This window comes from Capricornis sumatraensis, chromosome 4 (assembly GCF_032405125.1).
Source record: "Capricornis sumatraensis isolate serow.1 chromosome 4, serow.2, whole genome shotgun sequence".
NCBI lineage: Eukaryota > Metazoa > Chordata > Mammalia > Artiodactyla > Bovidae > Capricornis > Capricornis sumatraensis.
In genome coordinates, this window is record NC_091072.1 from 104,763,175 (window position 1) to 104,790,586 (window position 27,412).

General features: G+C 40.6%; 1 protein-coding gene and 1 pseudogene across 2 annotated transcripts in view; both read left to right on the forward strand.

Moving 5' to 3' along the window:
* CFAP54 (cilia and flagella associated protein 54) overlaps window positions 1-27,412 on the forward strand; it is a 324,342-nt gene that overhangs the window by 132,850 nt on the left and 164,080 nt on the right. For both annotated transcript variants that reach the window (XM_068971780.1, XM_068971781.1), the window contains exons 35-39: window positions 1,750-1,931; window positions 3,780-4,007; window positions 17,060-17,283; window positions 17,384-17,519; window positions 19,863-19,971. In XM_068971780.1, the coding sequence (XP_068827881.1) occupies window positions 1,750-1,931; window positions 3,780-4,007; window positions 17,060-17,283; window positions 17,384-17,519; window positions 19,863-19,971 (879 nt within the window). The remainder of the gene's footprint in view (window positions 1-1,749; window positions 1,932-3,779; window positions 4,008-17,059; window positions 17,284-17,383; window positions 17,520-19,862; window positions 19,972-27,412) is intronic.
* Window positions 11,055-17,014, forward strand: LOC138077966 (translationally-controlled tumor protein-like; annotated as a pseudogene).

Consider the following 27,412-nt stretch of genomic DNA (forward strand, 5'->3'; position numbering starts at 1 on the left):
TCCAGTGACTTAGGAATTTTGTTGAGTTGTGGTATTTTGTAGAAGATCCTTATTTGTTCTATATTTTAAACTTACTGCATTTTTAAAATATCATCACATATGTTTGGAAATATTTATATTGAATTTTCCCCTACCCCAATTTGCCCGTTCAACAAATATGATGTTTTTAAAAAATATTCATAGCCTTCAGTGGCCAAAGTAATTGAAAACTTGCTCTCAGGTGATGAAGGCTTGGATGAGGCAAAGTTGGTGAAGATGGAGAAACACAAACAGACTAAGAACGCCTTTTGGAGGCAGAACCTATGGGATCCACTCAGAACCTGTCCTGAGTATCGATGATATACCATGCCTGGTTCTAGGCCCTTTGTGTATTCACTCACTGGGTCATTCAACAAATGTTAGCCCTGCCTGCTCTCACATGCTCAATCCCTGGGTGGGGAAGATCCCCTGGAGGAGGAAATGGCAACCCACTCCAGTATCTATAGCTGGAGAATCCCATGGACAGAGGAGCCTAGTGTACTACAGTTCATGGGGTTGCAAAGAATCAGACATGACTGAAGTGACTGAGCATGCACACAAGTTTCAGGAAAAGCTCCACCAAACATACTGCTGCAAGCATGCATGACAGCATCATTTAGCTGCTTTCTAGTTGCACTCAGAATCTTGCCTTAGGATCTTCAGTCAGCACCTTCCATGAAAGTTTACTCCAAGATGAATGAGATACTATTCTAATGGCAGGACCAGCCAATACCGTCTTCTGGTCAGGTGTCAAGGGGCCCCCAAGAGGTGGAGAGATGTATGTGAGCAGGGCTCTCTGTTTGGGTGTTGCACTGATGACACTATTCCTGAGTAATCACCTACCTTGAATACCACTCATTTCATGAGCAAACATTTATCTCCAATATCTTTATGTTATTGCAAACCCTCTTATATAGATTTTTTTTTTTAATGACACTTTAAATGCTGTATGGCTTATTGCTGGGCAAGCTATTTCATATGCTGGTTAACTTTCCCAGGAGTTTTGATTCATATTTGAGGTACTTGATATGCTTTTTAATTTCTTCTGGGGTACAGTTTTACTGGTACCTGCATGTCATTCTATGACTGTTAAAGTATTTAAAAAGAAATTCCCTAGACATAGAAAGAGTCCAAGTTTTCATATGTAGACTACTATAGATATATATATCTTCTTGAGTTTTCTAGCTCCCTAAGACCTCCTATGAAATTTACAATAGATTCTGCAATTGAGACTTAGCGTTTAATGCAGAGTTCTAATGAGAGAATGTTTGTGGCAGAAGTCCTCCATGGTTTTTATAGCACAGCAACGGGAGGATGAGTGATCAGGGCTGCTGCACTCCCTAACTGCCGGGGATCCTCCTCATCTTCCAATGTATGTGTCCAGGGAATAGCCTGTTTGGAGGGAAGTTAAGAAAGAGTGGGATCCTGTCATTCTTCTCCCCTGAAACATGACTTTCCTGCTTCTGCTTCATTCCTTTGGCCAATCACCTTTGCCTGAAATGTTCTCCATACTCTTCCCCCACAGCTAAATCATGATTCACCCTTAAGAGCTAATCTAAGCACCTCCTTCTCTGGAAACTTTCCCTGGTTTATCGCATCCATAACAATTCTCTGCTTTCTCCAAACTAATGTAGCAGTTGTTATCTGAATTATTCATTTGATGCCAGCCACCTATTGTGTTTTCTGAAGCTTAACTCTCTACTGTCAATAACTTTATACTTTATACTGTAGATGCTGAAGAATTTTTGGCATTTCTTAATTCCAAAATGAGTGGTGAAAATGTTTCCAAGACCCAAACAGTTGATGAATCAGACTCTCAGTCGGGACTTAGCAGTAAAGAAAAGGATCGATCTGCAAATGTGATTCTCTTGGATCATTTTATGAAAATCTTTTTATATTGCAGGAGAGCAATGGTAAGTTGGTCCTTCTTCTTTGTTAATGTAGTGGACATGAATCTCAGCCCATGAATTTGGGCATGTGTGATATATTTATATCCTTATTATTCATAATTTTGATTTCAACAGTGAGACTAAGCTTGCTGGATTTTGTGTCAATCATCTGTGAGGCTTGCCATGGTACTGAGGTCTCAGTAGTAGAGTGGTAGAGTTGTGAGGGAGATGGTGAACCCCTTTTTTCACTAGTCATCCAATCATCCAGAGCTGAGGTGCCCTTTGTCCTTGTCTACAAAGTCTCCTTGAATATTCAGACACCCCTCTGCTGCTTTCTAGCCACACTTGGGACATGGGCTTCTCCAGTGAGACCAGGGGTTCCTCTTTAGGCTCTTGCTCCCTCCTGGGCATCACATGCTCCTTTCTTTCCTCTAGGAAAGGGGAAGATCTTTCTAGGCATGGGAAAGCCCTAACCCTTCCCCCTGACCTGCTTCTACAGGCTATTTGTGTCTTCTCTCAACTGTGTTTCTCTTTTTTCTTCTTAAATGTTATCTGATAGATTATTAAACTCAGAATAGGAATTAACTACAAAGAAATTAATTTCCTTTTTCTCATAGCAAGAAGTGGAAGTACATCAAACTTCTCAAGAAATGAGAAGAAATCTATCCTTTCTGGACAAGAAAGAAAGACTTAAGGTCCCATATTTCTTCATGGAGTAGAGAGTGACTTTCTAAAATATGTGAAGTCATCTCACATCATCTCCCATGGCCATTAACAATGCATCCCATACTCCTTTCTAGCAGCTTCAGGGCCTTAGAGGGTCTGGGTCCTGCTTACCTCTCGGAACTCAGCTCCTCTTTCCCTGGTGCAGTCTACTCTCCCCTCTGTGGTTCTGAAAGCACTAAGCATGCTTTAGACCTCCCTCTTCAGTCCTCAGGTTCACCACCCATACTTTGCACCTCCTGTTCCCTCAGCCCCAAATGCCCTTCTCTTCCCGATAACCCCGCCGTCTCCTTCACATGACTTGTTCAACTCAGCATTCTGGGCTCTGCTCATATGTCACCTCCGTAGAGAGGACTTCTCCCCTGACCACCTTGTCCTCTCACCCTTACCAGGGTGAGTACTACTACTACTAAGTCGCTTCAGTCGTGTCCGACTCTATGCGACCCCGTAGACAGCAGCCCACCAGGCTTCCTCGTCCCTGGGATTCTCCAGGCAAGAACACTGGAGTGGGTTGCCATTTCCTTCTCCAATTTTCCTTTAAAATTGGAGGAAGTTACAGTTCAGTACACACAGGCAAAGTCGTATCCGACTCTTTGTGACCTCATGGACTGTAGCCCACCAGGCTTCTCTGTCCATGGAATTCTCTAGGCAAGAATACTGGAGTAGGTTGCCATTGCCTTCTACCAGGGTGAGTAGTTTCTACTTGAATTTCCTTTATGACACGTATCATTCCCTGAAATTGTACTTTGATATGTCTGGTTAATAGTGTCGGATTTTCCTAATCAAAAGCAGCACAAGGTCAGGCCCAGTTTCCCTTGCTCACTGAGACATTCCCAGCGCTTAGAACAATGGTCATGTTGGAGTCCTAGCTCATCATTTAGTAGAGTCATAACCCAGGGTAAGTTAGCCCCATGCCTCCCATTTCCTCATCTGTAAAATGAGAATACTACTACTGCATACTTACTTCATAGGAGTTGTTATATAGAATGTTATATTAGAATACAAATGTCTTACCACGGTGTCTAGCACTGTAAGCACATAACAAATGATGTTAGTTACTTTTATTACTGACTTAGAATATGAGCAGCAAGGTGAAGTCACTCAGAGATCTGTAACTGTGGCATCTTTTGAATGTTGTGCTTGTCTTAGGTTCTTGCTCATCGTGGTGGCTATTGGACTCTGCTTCAGAACTGCTGTCGGGCCCTTTGGAACTTTACTCAGGAGTTACAAATACTGCATAAACAAACAGTGGATCTGTATAAGACATTTCCTATTAGCCAGGATAATTTCCTCTGTATCTCTGTTTTACCATTCTATTTGGGAGCAGAATTACTTATTGACATGTTAGTAGAACTACAGAATACTGATTCTATTAAGGTAAGAGTATTTGGGCAATTCTTTTTATTGTAGTTGATTAACAATTTTTTTGTGTATCATACAGATTCGGATAAGTAGAAATTTTATATTTTGCTTGAGTTGTTTTTTGGTTTGTCTTGATTTTATTTCTTTGTTATTTGGTTCACAGTATATAATGTGCACTGATGTTAATTACAAATATCTGCCTGAAAATCAGTTTCTTAAATGGAAAACAAAGTAGCATTTATTGAGCTCCAGCTTGTACAGAAACTAACCAAAATACATTTAATCTTCATGGTAATCATTTGACAGAGAAAAATACAGACCCTAAAACAGATCATGTAGCTTGTTGGTTGATACTTGTTTTAGTCCCTGTTCTATTTCTCTAGATGTAGAATTTGCAGCCATTTCAAATCTACCACACTGTGGTTTAAAGCATGAAAATAAAATTAAAAAAAAAATAGCAAACCTCATATAACTTAAACACATTAAAAATTAGTAAACACATAAATATTTTGAATCATGGGGTTTATAACATTTTTCAGATGTAAAATATATGATAATGATAGTACAAAAGACTGGGAGGGCAAATAAAATGAAACTGAATAAGTTTTTAAACTTTATATAAATATAAAGTGATACAGTATTAACTTTAAGTGGAATGTGATAAGTTAAGTATGCATTTAATAATCTCCCAAGTAACTACCAAATAAAGTGATATAGCTAAAAGGCCAAATGAAAGCTAAAACTAAAATGGAAAACTAAATAATAGTCAGTTAACTAAAGAAAGCAGGGAAAGAGGAACACAAACACATGGAACAAATAGAAAATAACAAATAACCTAATCCAGTTATATCAATAACTATATTAAATATAAATAGACTAAATACCCCAGTTAAAAGGCAGAGATTGTCTGGATTAAATAAAGAGAGATGTGTACTTGTCCATAAGAGAAGCACTCTAGATATGAAGAAACAGATAGGTTGAAAATAAAACAATCTATTGAAAATAAAACAATAATTGGAAGAATTATACTACAAAAATAGCATAGAAAGGTTGATGAGGCTATATTAATATTAGATAAAATGATCTTCAAGTCAAAAAGTATTTTGAAAGATAAAGAGGGACATTTCATAATGAGAAGAAGCTCAATTAATCAGAAAGACATACTAATCATAAATATGTTTACACCAAATAACAGCGATTCAGAATATACTTTGGACACCAAAAGCTTGAAGAACTTTCTGCTTGGTGGATACATTGATGTACCAAGCAGATCTCAGGCCCTGAGTCCAAAAGGAAAGGTCACAGAAGTGCCTTATCTTAGACCCGTCCAGACCTGGCCCATTGTGCATTTGGCTATTCTTGGGTTGTATCCTTTATAAGAAAACTGTGTCAATGAGTTCTGAGTCATTCTAGGAAATTACTGAACCTGAGTTTACAACTGGTCAGTCAGAAGTTCAGGTGCTGCGGGACCTGTGACTGGCATCTCCAGCGAGCACTGACCCTTAAGCCTGTGGGGTCTGACCCTAGCTGTGGGGTAGTTAGTGTGAGCACTGATGTGCAGTACATTGAGGGAGGTTGGAAACAAAGCACATAGTGCGTTCACCAAGATGGACTGTCAGTTCAGTTGCCCAGTCATGTCCGACTCTTTGTGACCCAATGAATCACAGCATGCCAAGCCTCCCTACCATCACCAATGCCCAGAGTTCACTCAAACTCATGTCCAATGAGTGGGTGATGCCATCCAGCCATCTCATCCTCTGTCGTCCCCTTCTCCTCCTGCCCCCAATCCCTCCCAGCATCAAAGTCTTTTCCAATGAGTCAACTCTTCGCACAGGGTGGGCAAAGTATTGGAGTTTCAGCTTCAGCATCAGTCCTTCCAAAGAACACCCAGGACTGATCTCCTTTAGAGCAGATCGGTTGGATCTCTTTGCAGTCTAAGAGACTCTCAAGAGTCTTCTCCAACACCATAGTTCAAAAGCATCAATTCTTCAGCGCTCAGCTTTCTTCACAGTCCAACTCTGACATCCATACATGACCACGGGAAAAACCATAGCCTTGACTAGACGGACCTTTGTTGGCAAAGTAATGTCTCTGCTTTTCAATATGCCATCTAGGTTGGTCATAACTTTTCTTCCAAGGAGTAAATATCTTTTAATTCATGGCTGCAGTCACCAACTGCTGTGATTTTGGAGCCCCCAAAAATAAAGTCTGACACTGTTTCCACTGTTTCCCCATCTATTTGCCATGAAATGATAGGACCAGATGCCATGATCTTCATTTTCTGAATGTTGATAGATGGGGAAACAGTGGAAACAGTGTCAGACTTTATTTTTTGGGGCTCCAGAATCACTGCAGATGGTGACTGCAGCCATGAAATTTAAAGACGCTTACTCCTTGGAAGAAAAGTTATGACCAACCTAGACAGCATATTCAAAAGCAGAGACATTACTTTGCCGACTAAGGTCCGTCTGGTCAAGGCTATGGTTTTTCCTGTGGTCATGTATGGATGTGAGAGTTGGACTGTGAAGAAGGCTGAGCGCCAAAGAATTGATGCTTTTGAACTGTGGTGTTGGAGAAGACTCTTGAGAGTCCCTTGGGCTGCAAGGAGATCCAACCAGTCCATTCTGAAGGAGATCAGTCCTGGGTGTTCTTTGGAAGGAATGATGCTAAAGCTGAAACTCCAGTACTTTGGCCACCTCATGAGAAGAGTTGACTCATTGGAAAAAACTCTGATGCTGGGAGGGATTCGGGGCAGGAGGAGAAGGGGATGACGGAGGATGAGATGGCTGGATGGCATCACTGACTCGATGGACGTGAGTCTGAGTGAACTCCGGGAGATGGTGATGAACAGGGAGGCCTGGCGTGCTGTGATTCATGGGGTCGCAGAGTCAGACACGACTGAGAGACATAGCTGAACTGAACTGATCTGAGCTTTAAGCCAACTTTTTCACTCTCTTCTTTCACTTTCATCAAGAGGCTTTTTAGTTCCTCTTTACTTTCTACCATGAGGGTGGTGTCATCTGCATATCTGAGGTTATTGATGTTTCTCCCGGCAATCTTGATTCCAGCCTGTGCTGCTTCCAGTCCAGCGTTTGTCATGATGTACTCTGCATATAAGTTAAATAAGCAGGGTGACAATATACAGCCTTGATGTACTCCTTTTCCTATTTGGAACCAGTCTGTTGTTCCATGTCCAGTTCTAATTGTTGCTTCCTGACCTGCATATAGATTTCTCAAGAGGCAGGTCAGGTGGTCTGGTATTCCCATCTCTCTCAGAATTTTCCACAGTTTATTCTGATCCACACAGTCAAAGGCTTTGGCATAGTCAATAAAGCAGAAAGAGATGTTTTTCTGAAACTCTCTTGCTTTTTCCGTGATCCAACAGATGTTGGCAATTTGTTCTCTGGTTCCTCTGCCTTTTCTAAAACCAGCTTGAACATCTGGAAGTTCACGGTTCACATATTGCTGAAGCCTGGCTTGGAGAATTATGAGCATTACTTTACTAGTATGTGAGATGAGTGCAATTGTGTGGTAGTTTGAGCATTCTTTGGCATTGCCTTTCTTTGGGATTGGAATGAAAACTGACCTTTTCCAGTCCTGTGGCCACTGCTGAGTTTTCCAAATTTGTTAGCATGTTGAGTGCAGCACTTTTACAGCATCATTTTTCAGGATTTGAAACAGCTCAATTGGAATTCCATCACCTCCACTAGCTTTGTTCGTAGTGATGTTTTCTAAGGCTCACTTGACTTCACATTCTAGGATGTCTGGCTCTAGATTAGTGATCACACCATCGTGAATATCTTGGTCGTGAAGCTCTTTTTTTGTATAGTTCTTCTGTGTATTCTTACCACCTCTTCTTAATATCTTCTGCTTCTGTTACGTCCATACCATTTCTGTCCTTTATCGAGCCCATCTTTGCATGAAATGTTCCCTTGGTATCTTTCATTTTCTTGAAGAGATCTCTAGTCTTTCCCATTCTGTTGTTTTCCTCTATTTCTTTGCATTGATCGCTGAGGAAGGCTTTCTTATCTCTCCTTGCTATTCTTTGGAACTCTGCATTCAGATAGTTATAACTTTCCTTTTCTCCTTTGCTTTTCGCTTCTCTTCTTTTTGCAGCTATTTGTAAGGCCTCCCCAGACAGCCATTTTGCTTTTTTGCATTTCTTTTCCATGGGGATGGTCTCGATCCCTGTCTCCTGTACAATATCGTGAACCTCCGTCCATAGTTCATCAGGCACTATCTATCAGATCTAGTCCCTTAAATCTGTTTCTCACTTCCACTGTATAATCATAAGGGATTTGATTTAGTTCATACCTGAATGGTCTAGTGGTTTCCCCCACTTTCTTCAATTTAAGTCTGAATTGGCAATAAGAAGTTTATGGTCTGAGCCATAGTCAGCTCCTGGTCTTGCTTTTGCTGACTGTATAGAGCTTCTCCATCTTTGGCTGCAAAGAATATAATCAGTCTGATTTTGGTGTTGACCATCTGGTGGTGTCCATGTGTAGAGTCTTATGTTGTTGGAAGATGGTGTTTGCTATGACCAGTGCATTTTCTTGGCAAAACTCTATTAGTCTTTCCCCTGCTTCATTCCATACTCCAAGGCCCAATTTGCCTGTACTCCACGTTTTTCTTGACTTCCTTCTTTTGCATTCCAGTCCCCTATAATGAAAAGGACATCTGTTTTGGGTGTTAGTTCTAAAAGGTATTGTAGGTCTTCATAGAGCCGTTCAACTTCAGCTTCTTCAGAATTACTGGTTGGGGCATAGGGTTGGATTACCATGATATTATTATATTACCATGATATTGGATGGTTTGCCTTGGAAATGAACAGAGATCATTCTGTTGTTTTTGAGACTGCATCCAAGTACTGCATTTTGGACTCTTTTGTTGACCATGATGGCTACTCCACTTCTTCTAAGGGATTCCTGCCCACAGTAGTAGATATAATGGTCATCTGAGTTAAATTCACCCATTCCAGTCCATTTTAGTTCACTGATTCCTAGAACGTCAGCGTTCACTCTTGCCACCTCCTGTTTGACCACTTGATTCATGGACCTGACATTTCAGGTTCCTATGCAATATTACTCTTTATAGCATTGGACCTTGCTTCTATCACCAGTCACATCCACAGCTGCGTATTATTTTTGCTTTAACTCCATCCCTTCATTCTTTCTGGAGTTATTTCTCCACTGATCTCCAGTAGCATATTGGGCACCTACTGACCCGGGGAGTTCCCCTTTCAGTATCCTATCATTTTGCCTTTTCATACTGTTCATGGGGTTCTTAAGGCAAGAATACTGAAGTGGTTTGGCATTCCCTTCTCCAGTGGACCACATTCTGTCAGACCTCTCCACCATGACCCGTCCGTCTTGGGTGGCCCCACACGGCATAGCTTAGTTTCATTGAGTTAGACAAGGCTGTGGTCTGTGTGATCAGATTGGCTAGTTTTGTGTGATTATGATTTCAGTGTGTCTGCCTTCTGATGCCCTCTCGCAACACCTACCGTCTTACTTGGGTTTCTCTTACCTTGGATGTGGGGTATCTCTTCACGGCTGCTGCAGCAAAAAACAGCCTCTGCTTCTTACATTGGACAATGGGTATCTCCTAACAGCCACCCCTCCTGACCTTGGACGTGGAGTAGGTCCTCTGGGCCCTCCTGCACCCACGCAGCTGCCGCTCCTTAGATGTGGGGTTGCTCCTCTCTGCAAGATGGATTGTATACAGAGTCAAAAAAGAAGTCATAATAAAATTTAAAAGACTTAAATCTTAAAGAGTATGTTTACTCTTTATAATGTAAAAGCTATATTATAAACAGATTAATATAATGTAGGAAGAAAAATCTTCAAATATCTGGAAATTAAATAACACAATTCTAAATAACCCATGGGTCAAAGAAGAAAACATAAAAGAAATTTTAAAAATATTTCAACCGATGATAACATATCAAAATTTTGAGATGCAATAAGCCAATGTTTAGCAGGAAATTCATAGCTTCAAATGTTTAGTAAATAGAAACAAGTTAAAATATCAACCATTTAAGTGTTCATCTATAGGAGCTAGAAAAAGAAGAGTAAATTAAACCCAAAGTAAGTAAAAAGAATAATGAAATTAGTAAGAAAGAAGAAAATGGTAAGAGCAGAAGTAAATTAGATACAAAACAACCCAGAAAATTAATAAAGTCAATCAATTAATCTTTTGAAAACATGATTAAAATTGACAGAATCTTAGGAATATTGATGAACAAAAGTGAGAAAAGTATGAATTACTATTATTTTTAACAGAAGAGGGATATGGTTATAGTTCCCATATATATTAAAAGAAATAGAAATCATATCCAATTTTTACTAATGAATTTGATAACTTAGATGAAATGGACATGTCTATTATAAAGTACAGCTCAACAAAACTGACACAAAAGTGATAGATAAAAATTAATTAACCTAAACATATTAAATTGAGTTTATAATCAGAAACTTTGACATAAAACTCCAGGCCCAGAATACTTTTCTACAGAATTCTAGCAAACATAAAGGAAGAAATAATAAATAGTATACTGTTTTTGGGAAGTGAGGCCAGCTTAACCATGACAGGTACATCAAAAAGAAAAATATTAATCAATATTACTCATGAACATATACACCAAACTCTTTAATGAAGTATTAGCAAATTAATCCCAGCAATATACAAAATATGCAAAGAATATATGTAATATATACGAATGATGATCAAGTGGGGTTTGAGCCCAGATATATAAGGTTCACATTTGAAAATTAATCAATGTAATTCACCATATTAACAGGATAAAGGAGAAAAATCATATGGTCATTGAAATAGATACAGAAAAGTATTTACAAAATTCTGTATCACTTTTTTCATCTGCTCCTTCTCTACCTCTGGTTGAACCATGCTTGCTCTGAGCTCTGGGTACCTGCTAAGCCAGGGAAGCTGTCATCTTCTATCACAGTTATTTACTGGGACCTCATCAGTCATCATGTGATATTCCCTGACAATTATAAGATCCTGAAGATCCTGAGTGGGCTGTGCCTGAAAGTGGAAGGGAAGATGGTCAGTACGGCTGAGGATAACATTGATGAAAATGTACTTTGCTATCCAGTGCTTTCAGTACCCAAGGTAAAAGCACAGTATTCACTGGTGTTGATATGATCATGAATCATCACTTGCAGAAAACTAGTTTCACAAAAGGAGCATGTAAGAGAAATGCAAATCAAAACCACAATGAGGTACCATTTCACGCCAGTCAGAATGGCTGCTATCCAAAAGTCTACAAGAAATAAATCCTGGAGAGGGTGTGGAGAAAAGGGCACCCTCTTACACTGTTGGTGGGAATGAAAACTAGTACAGCCACTATGGAGAACAGTGTGGAGATTCCTTAAAAAACTGGAAATGAACTGCCTTATGACCCAGCAATCCTACTGCTGGGCATACACACCAAGGAAACCAGAATTGAAAGAGACACGTGTACCCCAATGTTCATTGGAGCACTATTTATAATAGCCAGGACATGGAAGCAACCTAGATGTCCATCAGCAGACGAATGGATAAGAAAGCTGTGGTACATATACACAATGGAGTATTACTCAGCCATTAAAAAGAATACATTTGAATCAGTTCTAATGAGGTGAATGAAACTGGAGCCTATTATACGGAGTGAAGCAAGCCAGAAGGAAAAATAGCAACACAGTATACTAACACGTATATATGGAATTTAGAAAGATGGTAATGATGACCCTGTATGCGAGACAGCAAAAGAGACACAGATGTATAGAACAGTCTTTTGGACTCAGAGGGAGAGGGAGAGGGTGGGATGATTTGGGAGAATGGCATTGAAACATGTATAATGTCATATATGAAACAAATTGCCAGCCCAGGTTTGATGCAGGATATAGGATGCTTGGGGTTGGTGCACTGGGATGACCCAGAGGGATGGTACGGGGAGGGAGGAGGGAGAGGGGTTCAGGATGGGAAACACCTGTACACCCATGGTGGACTCATGTTGATGTGTGGCAAAACCAATACAATATTGTAAAGTTAAAAAAAAAAAAAAAGAAATGAACAAAAAAACAAAAACTTGAACTCCATAAAAAAAAAAAAAGAAATAAATCAAGGCTTTCCTGGTGGTTCAGTGGTAAAATAATCTGCATGACAATGCAGGAGACACAAGTTTGATCCCTGATCTGGAAAGATCCCACATGCCACCAAGCAATTAAGCACATGTGCCACAACATTTGAGCCTAGGCTTAAAATCTGGGAGCCACAACTGCTGAGCCCACATGCTGCAACTACTGAATCCTGCATGCCCTGGAGTCTGTGCTCCTCAACAAGAGAAGCCACTGCAGTAAGTCTGTGCACTGCCACTAGAGTAGCCCCTACTTGCTGCAACTAAGGAAAAACTCAAGCAGCAAAAAAGACCCCGCACAGCCAAAATAAATAAATTAAAAAATAAAAAGAGAAATAAAAGATTCCATGAACTCAATGAGAGGCAGACTTGAAGAACAGAGACCAGAAAGAATAAAACCTTTTATGAGAGAGTCTGAAAAATAAATCAAGCATTTCCTGCTAATTTTTTAAAAAAACTACCAGTTTTTTGTTGGTGAAGATATGAACCTAGATAGTGTGGTTGCTCTACTAGACTACCGTAAGGATGGTATCACCCATGTATGATTTTCTTTATGAACGGTTTCAGTTCAGTTCAGTTCAGTTCATTTCAGTCACTCAGTCGTGTCCGATTCTTTGTGACCCCATGATTTGCAGCACGCCAGGCCTCCCTGTCCATCTCCATCTCCCGGAGTTCACTCAGACTCACATCCATCGAGTCCGTTATGCCATCCAGCCATCTCATCCTCTGTCGTCCCCTTCTCCTCCTGCCCCCAATCTCTCCCAGCATCAGAGTCTTTTCCAATGAGTCAACACTTTGCATGAGGTGGCCAAAGTACTGGAGTTTCAGCTTTAGCATCATTCCTTCCAAAGAAATCCCAGGGTTGATCTCCTTCAGAATGGACTGCTTGGATCTCCTTGCAGTCCAAGGGACTCTCAAGAGTCTTCTCCAACACCACAGTTCAAACGCATCAATTCTTTGGCACTCAGCCTTCTTCACAGTCCAACTCTCACATCCATACATGACCACTGGAAAAACCATAGCCTTGACTAGATGGACCTTAATTGGCAAAGTAATGTCTCTGCTTTTGAATATACTATCTAGGTTGGTCATAACTTTCCTTCCAAGGAGTAAGTGTCTTTTAATTTCATGGCTGCAGTCACCATCTGCAGTGATTTTGGAGCCCCCAAAAATAAAGTCTGACACTGTTTCCACTGTTTCCCCATCTATTTCCCATGAAGTGATGGGACCAGATGCCATGATCTTCGTTTTCTGAATGTTGAGCTTTAAGCCAACTTTTTCACTCTCCTCTGTCACTTTCATCAAGAGGCTTTTTAGCTCCTCTTCACTTTCTGCCATAAGGTGGTGTCATCTGCATATCTGAGGTGATTGATATTTCTCCCGGCAATCTTGATTCCAGCTTGTGTTTCTTCCAGTCCAGCATTTCTCATGATGTACTCTGCATAGAAGTTAAATAAACAGGGTGACAATATACAGCCTTGTCGTACTCCTTTTCCTATTTGGAACCAGTCTGTTTTTCCATGTCCAGTTCTAACTGTTGCTTAGAAATGAAGAAATGTTAACAAATCTGGCAATAACTTTAGATCTTTCACATATAATCATAAATTATTCCATTTTTCATCCACACAGCAAGAGAACTTAGGTAAATGGAACTGGTGTCATTTGAGTTCTTTGACTTTTGATTATTAGATTATAAGGGCAGAGCTTATAACATCAGCAAAATGACATCTTTTATTGAGCATGTTATGTGCCAGACACTGTGCTAAGGGGGCAAATTCACATAGGTTATGTATGTCACACCTATTATTCATACCTTCACAAGCAGATGATTTTCAAGGTCTCTTCCAAATTCAAGGGCTATGAATCTTACGGGAGGGAATATGTATCCTCTACTTTTGTTGAGACAAGTGGAAGCACTCCTGGTCTTTACTACTTTTGTTGATACCTACTCTCTCCTATACATGTTTTTGTTGGGGTTACCTTTAATGATAACACCAAATTAGGAGAGGCTAGACTTGGTTTGTTGTTATTGTTGTTTAGTCTGACTGCATGGATTGTTGCCTGCCAGGCTCTTCTGTCCATGGGATTTCCCAGGCAAGAATGCCAGAGTGGGTTGCTATTTCTTTCTCCAGGGAATCTTCCCAACCCAGGGATTTAACCCATGTCTCCTGCACTGGCAGGCAGATTTTTTACTGCTGAGTCACCAGGGAAGCCCTACTAACTTTATTGGGCTATAGTCTGGCCAGTGTGTGCGTGCTAAGTTGCTTCAGTCGTGTTCAACTCTTTGCAACCCCATGGACTGTAGCCCACCAGGCTCCTCTGTCCATGGGATTCTCCAGGCAAGGACACTGGAGTGGGTTGTCATGCCCTTCTCTGATAGTCTGGCCAGTAGGTGGATCTAAAGGATTTTGCTAATAAACACACGAAAAGATGCTCAACATCACTCTTTATTAGAGAAATGCAAATTGAAACTACAATGAGATATCACTTCACACCAGTTAGAATGGCCATCATCAAAAAGAATCTACAAACTAAATGCTAGAGAGGATGTGGAGAAAAGGGAAGCCTCTTGCACTGTTGGTGAGAATGTAAATTGATACAGCCAATATGGAAAACAGTATGGAGATTCCTTAAAACACTAAGAATAAAACTACCATATGACCCAGTAGTCTGACTAGGAGGCATATATCCTGACGAAACAAAAATTGAAAAGACACATGTACCCCAATGTTCATTGCAGCACAATTTAGAATAGCTAGGACATGGAAGCAACTCAGATGTCCATCAACAGATGAATGGATAAAGAAGCTGTGGTATGGATATACAATGAAATATTATTCAACCATAAAAAGGAGTGCATTTGAGTCAATTCTGATGAGGTGGATGAGCCTATAGTCTATTATACAGAGCGAAGTAAGTCAGAAAGAGAAAAATGAATATTGTATAGTAATGTATATATAAGGAATCTAGAAAGATGGTACTGATGAAATTATTTTCAGGGCAGCAAAGGAGACACAGACATAGAGAACAGACTGATGGACACAGTGAGTGGGGAGGAAGGAGAGGATGGGATGTATGAAGAAAGTAACATGGAAATAAACATTACCATATGTAAAATAGATAGCCAATGGGAATTTACTCTATGCTCAGGGAACTCAAATCGACTCTGTAGCAACCTAGAGGTGTGGGATGGGGAGAGAAGTGGGAGGGATGTTCAAGAAGGCGGGGACATACATATATACCAAATTGCCAACATCCGTTGGATCATCAAAAAAGGAAGAGAGTTCCAGAAAAAACATCTATTTCTGCTTTCTTGACTATGCCAAAGCCTTTGACTGTGTGGATCAGAATAAACTGTGGAAAATTCTGAAAGAGATGGGAATACCAGACCACCTGACCTGCCTTTTGAGAAATCTATCTGCAGGTCAGGAAGCAACAGTTAAAACTGGACATGGAAAAACAGACTGGTTCCAAATAGGAAAAGGAGTACGTCAAAGCTGTATATTGTCACCCTGCTTATTTAACTTCTATGCAGAATACACCATGAGAAACGCTGGGCTGGAAGAAACACAAGCTGGAATCAAGATTGCTGGGAGAAATATCAATCACCTCAGATATGCAGATGACACCACCCTTATGGCAGAAAGTGAAGAGGAACTAAAAAGCCCCTTGATGAAAGTGAAAGAGGAGAGTGAAAAAGTTGGCTTAAAGCTCAACATTCAGAAAACGAAGATCATGGCATCTGGTCCCATCACTTCATGGGAAATAGATGGGGAAACAGTGGAAACACAGTCAGACTTTATTTTTTGGGGCTCCAAAATCTCTGCAGACGGTGATTGCAGCCATGAAATTAAAAGACGCTTACTCCTTGGAAGGAAAGTTTTGACCAACCTAGATAGCATATTGAAAAGCAGAGACATTACTTCGCCAACAAAAGTCCGTCTAGTCAAGGCTATGGTTTTTCCTGTGGTCATGTATGGATGTGAGAGTTGGACTGTGAACAAAGCAGAGTGTAGAAGAATTGATGCTTTTGAACTGTGGTGTTGGAGAAGACTCTTGAGAGTCCCTTGGACTGCAAGGAGATCCAACCAGTCCATCCTAAAGGAGATCAGTCCTGGGTGTTCTTTGGAAGGACTGATGCTGAAGCTGAAACTCCAATACTGTGGCCACCTTGTGCGAAGAGTTAACTCATTGGAAAATACTGTGATGCTGGGAGGGATTGGGGTCAGGAGGAGAAGGGGACAGCAGAGGATGAGATGGCTGGATGGCATCACGAACTCATCGGACATGAGTTTGAGTGAACTCTGGGAGTTGGTGATGGTAGGGAGGCCTGGCGTGCTGCAATTCATGGGGTTGCAAAGAGTTGGACACAACTAAACTGAACTGAGCGACTGGACTAAACTGAATTGAGAAGACTTTTTTCTCCCTAAGTTTGACATTTGCATCAGGGAACTGGGCAAATTTTTGTACAAACTGAATGTAACCAGTGTATTAAGGAAATTTAATTATTTGTATATACTATAGCCTGTTTTCTCTCATAACTTTACCTTATTTATTGGTTTAATGTTCTTACTTAAATAGTGACTATGTACCAGGAAGTATAGTGATGACTAACCATATGTGGCTATTTATATTTAGGCTTAAATAATTAAACTTAAAAATCCAGTTGCCGCAGTCATTCTTCAACAGCTCAGTATCCACATGTGCTTAGTGGCTACTGTATAGAACAGCACAAATGTAACACATTTACTTCATCACAGTAGAGCTTTTGAACAGTATCATCAAGATTTGATTTGCATAATAAATATGTTTGATTTTTTTCTGTTCAGTTCTTTTCCATGTTATATTTTTAGCTATTCATTCCGTGTTCAGACCAAACATGTAGTGAAATATGAAATTTCAAAGTTTTGTTTCAATGTGCTACTTGCAGACTATTGATGAAAAAGGAGAGTTCAGTGTCCCGAGTTGCTACGGAAATATTAAAAATGATAACGGTGGTTCCAGCCTTACCTTTGAGCATCCTCTGGATGACGTCAATGTGGTCGATTTGAAATGGATCCATGACTTTGTATTAAAATCTCTGGAACTTGTCTATCAAGTAGAAAAATGGGAAACACTCGTATCACTTGCCATTCAGTTCAATGCAGTTTCGCAGTAAGTACCTCTGATAGGGCGGCTAGCAGCGATAGACTTTACTGAGAGGAACGTGTCTTTACTAATGTTTGTTTCTAATATATATTTTACTCTTATCCAGTGAAAGATATACAGAGCAAGTGACTCCACTCCTGGTTTACGCGCAGCGCCAGCTTCTACTGCAAATATCCAAATGCAAGGGCCCAGACATCAGCCAGCAGGCTTGCGTAAGATATGAGACTGAATACAAACAGAAAGTAAGTTTGGCTCTGTTATTCATGCAGTTGTGATTTCTTAGTACCCATATAACTAACTAGCAAGATTTGGGATCAGATAAAACGTTGCTATTTTCACTTAGGCATTTATCATTCAAATCAGCAAACATTGTTGAGAATCACTGTTTGCCAGTATTTTCCAGATTCAGAAAAAAAAAGAATTAAGTCCTTGTACACGAGGAGCTTATATCCAGGTCAAAGCTGGATTACCATTAGGCACAGTGAGAAGGGTGCTGGAGACATAGCACTCCTTTAGGAGCCATTAAATGTTTTGATTTCTTTTACAATAAGAAGAAAAAAGGAACTTTTATGTTAAAGAAAATGTTGCAGTTTTAACAATATTTTTTGATGGAGCAGTAGGCCCATGAAGGCAAAAGTACCTGGGCTCACTAATGACATGTTGCAGCTTTAAATTGGGGGAGGAAAGAGATACATCTATTTTCTCATTTATTAGCTTAATAAATATGTATTGACTCCCTAAGATTAGAGCTGCTGCATTCAATTGTGCAGTCTGTGTCCTGCCCTAGGGCACTTGGCATATGTTGGGGTGCTGAATCCAGCCCCTGCCCACACACTAGTCCATGTAGGGTTGAGGGGCTTGCAGCTCCCCAGAGAAGGCTCCCATTTTTTTTTCTCACAAAGGCTGCTTATGATCTTGGCATATTCTTGCCTCTTGCATATTCTATAAAGAGAGAGCTGTGTTCTTGCTTTATCGAGTTTAGTTTCAGAAGCATGGAGGTAGGACCAGTGGATAAACATGTAAACAGATAAAAAGATTTATGATCAGCATAAATTCTCTGAAGAAGATAAAATAGGTACATGGGATAGAGATAGGCTGAGGTGAGAGGTGGAAAAGTTGAGCCGAGGTGATCAGGAAGGTCTCTTGGAGATGGTCACATTTGGTGGGAAGGGGCCAGCCCTATAACATTCCAGCCTAAGGAGAGAACAGGATCAAAGACCCTGAGAAGGGACAGGAAGGAGGCCCAGACCCTGCAGTGCAGCAGACAAGAGAGATCAGAAGAAGGGGCTGCTCCTTCTGCATCTTCTTGGGTGCTTCCTCCTCTTCTCCCCAGTGTCTCAGTGTTAGTTCAGCCCAACGCTCTGTTCTTGGTCCTCCAGTACTCTATCTAGGTATTCTCCAGTGGAGAGTTAACTCAACTTGTGGCTCAAAGTAAACATCTTTATGATGATGGCTACCAAAATTACATCTCCTGTCTAGACCTTTCTCCTGTATTCTGTATCAGTCAGGGTTCAATCAAAGAAGCAAAACTAGTTACAGCTATCTCTCCTCTCCCCAAATGTCCACATTGCTTTTTTCCATACCTTTTCCAGTCTTGACTGAATATCACATTCTCTGTGAAGACTTTTTCCTCACTGCCTCGTTTAAATGTATGTGTCTATTTGTCTGTTTTTCTCTATAGCATTTATAACTTAGTCCACTTTATCATGTACTCTATATATTTTGTTTATTGTCTATTTCCACTAGAATAAGTACCACAAGAAGAGGAATTTTTGCTTTTTTTTTTTCTGCTATATCATCTGTGAGCTTAGAGTAGTGCGTGGCACATAATAGGTGTTCAATGAAGATTTTTTAAATGAAGCTGGAGAGGTGGGAAGGACTAGGTCAAGTAAGATCTTAATAGGCTGGGGGAAGGAATTTGCATTTTCTTAGACTGTCCTTACATCTCATAATAGAGGTAACTACAAGAGACAATAAAAAGGAAGCATCATCTATGTCAGACTGGGGTTCAAGGATGGTTGTATTTTGAGCAGAGGTGTGGGAGGTGGGGTGGAGAAATGGAGAGAAGAGGATCTTGGACCTTTTAAAAGAATTACCTTATGTCTAAAAATGGTCTGTTTCATATATTTTATTATTTTAGGACTCAATTATCTGTTAAAAAATACTACAGAGGACCTTAGTTCTGAAAAACTCCACCAGGGAAGTTTAAATTGCGTTAATTATGAGTAGAGGGGAAATATACCATTGAAAAAGCAGCCTCTATTTTAAATATGTTTCAACTTACATAATGGGAGGTATATTTAGACTAGTGAATTTATAGAACATCAGAGAAATCATTCTAATTGCTCTACATAATTTGCCTAATGCTTTTCCAGCTGTGGTTTACATAAGAAATATGAAAAATTATGTAGCCACTTTTTTTCCCTCAAAAGTTCTCATGATTGAATGTTACTCTGGAGCTTTTATTTGTAGCATCTTTTTGTATCTCTTCTTTTTGGCTAATGAAAAATAAGATGAACATTTCAAGTAAGCAAAAATTTTGGCTCTAAATACCTAAGTAATATTTGTTTTCTTTCTTTTTAAAGATAACCTGCCGAAATTTCGTTGGAATACAGCTCAAGATTAATCCTCCAACCAATAAAGGGACAGCTATAGGACAGCGAGCAGATGTCCTTAAAAAGCTTATCTATTCAGGTTGGAACCAATCTTAGCTTGAAGCTCTTTCTCTCTTCTTCAAAGCAAGATTTGCTGTTATGTTCTGCATGTCCAGTCTCCTATAATTAAAGTGTTAGTAAAGTCTCTTTTGCAGATTTGACTGAAAATAATCCACTTGATATTTGCCATCTTATATTGCTATAAATGTCACTTAAGGAGAACTAAAACTCATGTCTTTTATTAGTTTAATCTGTAAGTTAAAAAAGGGAAATAAGAGAAGAGGGAGAAAGGAAATTGATGGGAAAAATTAAAGATGAGAAAAGACTGTTTCACAAGTTTTTCTCTGTTTTTAATCTCACTTGGGAACTCTTTAAACTGATCTTTCGTTGTTTTCTTGGTTCTATCTTGATCCCCATAATAACTTCCATTTCCATAATCAGTATGGATTATTTTTCTACTGGTGTTACCAAGGTTAACTTGTTGGTTTTTAAACAAGAGTACAACAGAAGATTCTGAAACATTATGACTCCTTTGCTTTTAGCTGGTGAGGCCTCTTAAAATGTTTTGGCAATGTGGCTTATAAGAATGAGATGATGGGAAGGGATGAAAATGGAAGTAATACCTCTCTCGGTGGTGGTTTTTCTGTCTCTGTTTTGGTTAGAGGAAAGAAATGCAAGTCTTCCCTTTGATATCTCCTTCATTGACAGGTGTGTGTTTTACCACTAGCATGATCTGAGAAGCCTTGATATGTTTGGATTCCTTCATTTGTTTATCTATTGATTTTAGGTATGTATGTGTGTATGTATGTATTTCTGCATTCATTCATTCATTCATTTCTTGAGTCAGGCAGCCATTCAGTCATTCAGCAAATATTTATTGAGTATCTACCATGTGTTAAGTGTTATACTAGGTCCTGAGAAACTGGGAAAGATTGAAGGCAGGAGGAGAAGGGGATGACAGAGGAGGAGATGGTTGAATGGCATCACCAACTTGATGGACATGAGTTTGAGCAAGCTCCAGGAGTTGGTGATGGACAGGGAAGCCTGGTGTGCTGCAGTCCATGGGGTCACAAAGAGTCGGACATGACTGAGTGACTGAACTGAATGACTGACTGACTCCTGAGAATACAAAGATGAATGAGACTAAAGATTTGTTATATGATTTACAGCCCATTGAAAGAGACCGATAAATAAGCCAGAGATGATAGTGTAGAGTGGTAAGGTCTATACTGTTGTGACTCCTGCTGCTGCTATAAACAATAATAGTTAATGGCAAGCATCATTTTTGAGAGACTCTATGTAATTTAGTGGGGTTATCATAAAAGTAAAAGGCAAAAGTTGAGAGTAGAAAGGTCGGCAAGAATTGGATAATAAGCGGTCTTAGAAGGTAGGGTAAAGAGACTCAGATTTATCTAGGAAGCTTAAGGGAGCTAGTTAGAAGGGTTTAAAGAAGGAAAATGAAATGATCATATTTGCGTTCTTGAAAGACACTTCAGCAATGTGGGGAATAGGTTGGAAGGAGACCACATGGCGGCAGGAGAGCCGCTGCTACCTGCTTATGGGTTTACAGACATGATGAGGTCCAGAGCTTAGATAGTGAGAACAGAAGGGTGGGCAGTTGTATGCTTGTTAGGTGAGGGGGATGCACGAGGAAGGGAGAAGTTCAAGTTGCTTTGATTTCTGGCTTGGGTGGCTAAGTGGTTGTGGTATCTTCACTGTATTAAAAAGTACTGAAGCTGGGGGCGGGTTAGAGGAAGACATCTCTTTGCTATTACTGAGTTTGAGGTGTCTGAATAATAACTGAGTAGAATCATCCAGTCAGTCAGTGATCAGTGCAAAGAAATAGAGGGAAACAATAGAATGGGAAAGACTAGAGATCTCTTCAAGAGAATTAGAGAGACCAAGGGAACATTTCATGCAAAGATGGGTACAATTAAGGACAGAAATGGTATGGACCTAACGGAAGCAAAAGATGTTAAGAAGAGGTGGCAAGAAAACACAGAAAAAGTATATAAAAAAGATCTTCATGACCCAGATAATCATGATGGTGTAATCACTCCCCTAGAGCCAGACATCCTGGAATGTAAAGTCAAGTGGGCCTTAGGAAGCATCACTATGAACAAAGCTAGTGGAGGTGATGGAATTCCAGTTGAGCTATTTAAAATCCTAAAAGATAATGCTGTGAACATGCTGCAGTCAATATGCCAGCAAATCTGGAAAACTCAGCAGTGACCACAGGACTGGAAAAGATCCATTTTCATTCCGATCTCAAAGAAAGGCAATGCCAAAGAATGCTCAAACTACCGCACAATTGCACTCATCGCACACTAGCTAGTAAAGTAATGCTCAAAATTCTCCAAGCCAGGCTTCAGCAATACATGAACCGTGAACTTCCAGATGTTCAAGCTGGTTTTAGAAAAGGCAGAGGAGCCAGAGATCAAATTGCCAACATCCACTGGATCACTGAAAAAGCAAGAGCATTCCAGAAAAACATCTACTGCTTTATTGACTATGCCATAGCTTTGACTGTGTGGATCACAACGAACTGTGGAAAATCCTTAAAGAGATGGGAATACCAGACCACCTGACCTGCCTCCTGAGAAATCTGTATGCAGGTCAAGAAGCAGTAGTTAGAACTGGACATGGAACAACAGACTGGTTCCAAATCGGGAGAGGAGTACATCAAAGCAGTATATTGTTACCCTGCTTATTTAACTTATATGCTGGACTGGTTGAAGCACAAGCTGGAATCAAGACTGCTGGGAGAAATATCAATAACCTCAGATATGCAGATGACACCACCCTTACGGCAGAAAGTGAAGAAAAACTAAAGAGCCTCTTGATAAAAGTGAAAGAGGAGAGTGAAAAAGGTGGCTTGAAGCTCAACATTCAGAAAACTAAGATCATGACATTTGATCCCAACACTTCATGGCAAATAGATGGGGAAACAGCAAAAACAGTGTGAGACACTGTTTGGGGGGCGGGCTCCAAAATCACTGCAGATGGTGACTGTAGCCATGAAATTAAAAGACACTTGCTCCTTGGAAGAAAAGTTACGACCAGCCTAGACAGAATATTAAAAAGCAGACATTACTTTATTGACAAAGGTCTATCTAGTCAAAGCTGTGGTTTTTCCAGTAGTTATGTATGGAGAAGGAAATGGCAACCTACTCCAGTATTCTTGCTTGGAAAAATCCCATGGACGGCGGAGCCTGGTAGGCTACTGTCCATGGGGTCTCAAAGGGTCGGACACAACTGAGTGACTTCGCTTCACTTCATGTATGGATGTGAGAGTTGGACAATAAAGAAAGTTGAGCAGCAAAGAATTGATGCTTTTGAACCGTGGTTTTGGAGAAGACTCTTGAGAGCCCCTCGGACAGCAAGGAGATCCAACCAGTCCATCCTAAAGGAAATCGGTCCTGAATATTCATTGGAAGGACTGATGCTGAAGCTGAAACTCCAATACTTTGGCCACCTGATGCAAAGAACTGACTCATTTGAAAAGACCCTGATGCTGAGGAAGATTGAAGGCAGGAGGAGAAGAGGATGACAGAGGATGAGATGATTTGATGGAATCATCGACTCAGAGGACCTCAGTTTGAGTAAACTCTGGGAGTTGGTGATGGACAGGGAGGTCTGGTGTGCTGCCGTCCATGGGATCACAAAGAGTCGGACACTACTGAGTGACTGAACTGAACTGAACTGATAATACATCAGTGAGGCACTCGGCAGGTTTGTATTTTCATCATCAATGCATGGTATTGGTTGAAATCAGAGACTTGAACAAGGTCACCCAGAAGGTGTTCTTAGAAATATGGACCTGGGGATGCCATCACTTTGGAATCTGTGTCAGTCAGAAAGGGCTGGGGTACATAGCAGTTATGAACAATCCCCAAATCTCATTGCCATAAGACAAGGAAAAGTCTGTTTCTTGCTCATGCTTGTGTTCAGTGAGTGCCTCCATCATGGATTGATGGAATGTCCATCTCGACAGAGGCTTCCATGATTGTTTTAGAGGCAAGAGACAGAACACTAGTGTTATCCTCTAGGGCAGCTATAACTAGAGGCATATAGTAAATGGTTAAGACTTAGAAGTGAGACCACACGCATATACCACACACTTTGCACTGAGGGCTTTACGTGGATTGTTTTATTATAACAACCCCAATAAAATTCACTGGACATCAGGCACTCTGATAAATGTTTTGTGAGTATTAGCTTACAACTGCCTGATGAGGTAGGTTTGCTGTTGTCTCCATTTTTTAACAAGGAAAAATAATGTTTTGTATATTTTTCATATTTTATAATTTTATATTCATAGTTTATATATAAGTCAGATGATGGCTCTTCAAGCTGATACTTGAAGGTGACACATTGTCCACAATTTTATTGGCTAAAATCATGTGGCCACATCTAACTTCAAAAGGGGTGCATAGTGTGATTATACTCTGTGCCCCAAAGGATAAAAACAGACTATGTGAAGAGCCCTAGTGACTGTGATGGAAAAAACAGAGGCAGAGCCCATATCTGAAAGAAATTGGGATATAGCTTAAGAGGTGGGAGGTACGGGAGCTGAGAGTGTTACAAATAAGGCCAAGGAGAGAGAGAGAGTGTATGAGTCAACAGTCAGAGAGAGGTCAACTAAGATGAGGGATTCTGTCCATTGGATTTGGGAGGTCACTGTCCCTGGCCTTTCTGCTATGACAGCCTCACCCTAGGGTCTTGCTATAGCTGTTTCTCCTTCCTGAAGTGCTCTTCCCCCATCTCGGTGGCTCTCTGATAAACCCCTCACTTCCTTAAAATCTTCGTGCATATCTCATCTTTTCAGTGAGGCTTACCCTGACCATTCTGTTTGAAACTGCATCCTGCTTCCTTCCTTCCAATTCCCCTTACCCTAATAAATGTATTTTCTTTTTTTTCCCCTGAAGCGCTTATAGCCACTTATCACATTCTATAACTCAGTTTTAAAAAACGTATATTTATTGATTACTAGTCTGTCTCCACTGATAAAAGGTAAGCTCTGTGAGGTCAAGGACAATTGGTTTGTCCATCGATGGAATCCACATGCCTTCATCAGTACCTGACACATAGTAGGAACTCAGTGTCCACTTGCTGAATGAATGACTTTAGCAATAGTAGTTTCAAAGAAATGGTTGTGAGGCTAATGGCAGTGTTTTGAGTGGTGGGTGTGGTCATGGTAAGCTGTGCCTGCACAGAGTCAGTGAGAATTGCCTTTGATGAAGCTTAGAAATGACAAGAAAGAAGCAGGAGCAGCCATAAGGGAAAGTGGAACCCAGGGGGGCTTTGTTTTATTTGTGTGGTTGTTTTAGTAAAAGAGAAGAAGAATATTTCTATATGAAATGGAAGAGCCAGGAGAGAAAGATATTTGATCAGGCAAGGAACTTGAGGATAAACAAGGCAGAAAATGGGATATACAGGACTTAGGTTGCTGGAACACCCCTGATGCTGGATAAGAAAGGAAGGAGAGAACAGGTTCAAAAGCAGGACAATTTGTAGATGGTAGTGGTAGAAATTGAAGACATCTTTACTGGGCACTAGAGATTTTCTTAATGAAGCAGGGAGTTGAGAGCACAGCCAAGGTTGAGATTCCAGGAGGGGTGTGAAGTGGTGGACTGGAAAATAGGAGAAAGGAAGATAGGAGAGCTGCAGAGCAGTGTAGACGATCCAGTTGAGTAGGGTTGGCGACCATGAACTTGCAGGTTTTACTGCCAATGATAAATTATTTCCTCATATTCAGTGAACAGGAGGAACAGCTTCCCCTCCTCAGTCATGTGTGACTAGTTCCAAAGAGCATCTTTCTTCCTGGGTGTGTTGTCCTTTTCTTCATCTTGTCTGTCAAACCTCTGGAGATCCCCCAACTTGGGATCCGTAACTCAGAATGTGATTTATACTGTCCCCTCCATCCTAAAAAGAACTGGCAACAAATGTGAGAAAATGTGTCAAAAATGCTTGTTATCAATCTTCTGGTTATCGCGGGTGGGGGAGTGGGGTGGGGGTGTGGTGTGGGGAGTGGGGGGGGGGTGAATTGGAAGATTGCCGCTAAGTTGCTTCAGTCATGTCTGATTCTGTGCGACCCCATAGACAGCAGCCAACCAGGCTTCCCTGTCCCTGGGATTCTCTAGGCAAGAACACTGGAGTGGGTTGCCATTTCCTTTTCCAATGCATGAAAGTGAAAAGTGAAAGTGAAGTTGCTCAGTCGTGTCTGACTCTTAGCGACCCCATGGACTGTAGCCCATCAGGCTCCTCCATCCGTGGGATTTTCCAGGCAAGAGTACTGGGGTGGGGTGCCATTGCCTTCTCCGGAATTGGGAGATTGGGACTAACATATACACACTATTATACATAAAATAGATAACTATTAAGGACCTGCAGTACTTTGTAATGAACTCTATGAGAAAAGAATCTTCAAAAGAGTGGATATATGTATATGCATGGCTGATTCACTTTGCTGTACAGCAGAAACTAACACAACATTGTAAATCTAATATACTCCAACAACAACAAAGAAAGAAAATGCTTCTTATCAAAATGATGACTAAGAGCTAGGAAAAGCATACCTAGGAAAACTCTAGACCCATGTGACCAGTAGGTGCTTAATGACAATGGCTGCAATGTGTCAGGAAAGCACGTTGCCAGTCTGTTGTTAGGTTATATTTGGAAAGGCAAGCGGGTGGGTGGTAGGGCAGAAAGAAAGATGGGGTCATCAGACTTCAGTGATCCTTTGAGATGGTTCTCAATGGTGGTGGAGGTAGAGCTAGTTTGAGCAATGAACAGAGTTGTTGTTTAGTCTCTTAAGTCATGTCTGATTCTTTTGCGACCCCATGGACTTTAGCCCAGCCAGGCTCCTCTGTCCATGGAATTCTCCAGGCAAGAATACTGGAGTGGGTTGCCATTTCCTTCTTCAGGGGATCTTTCCGACCCAGGGATTGAACCTGAATTTCCCGCATTGGCAGGTGGAGTCTTTACTGCTGAGTCACTTAGGAAGCCCATGGGCAGAGTAGGAGTATTCAAATAGATAAGATCTAAAAAATATTGTAATGGAAGTAATAATTGATTGAGCCAGTATTTTATTATCTTCTGGTGGCTCAGATGGTAAAGAATCTGCCTGCAGTGTGGGAGATCTGAGTTCAGTCCCTGGGTCAGGAAGATCCTCTAAAGAAGGGAATGCCTACCCACTCCAGTATTCCTGCCTGGAGAATTCCACAAACAAAGGAGCCTGGCGGGCTACATATAGCCCATGGGGTTGCAAAGAGTCAGACATAACTGAGCGACTAACTCTTCAACAATTGTAGGTAGGAGGTAGATGTTATTATACTTATATTACACATTAGATAATTAAATGCTGCAAGTGAGTGCTAGAATCATGGTTCAAACCCTGGTCTGTCTGATTGCTCACAGGGCTCCATTGAGCTATCAGGTCTGTCTGTCATTTATCCCTTTTCAGGTTAGATTCTCCTCTT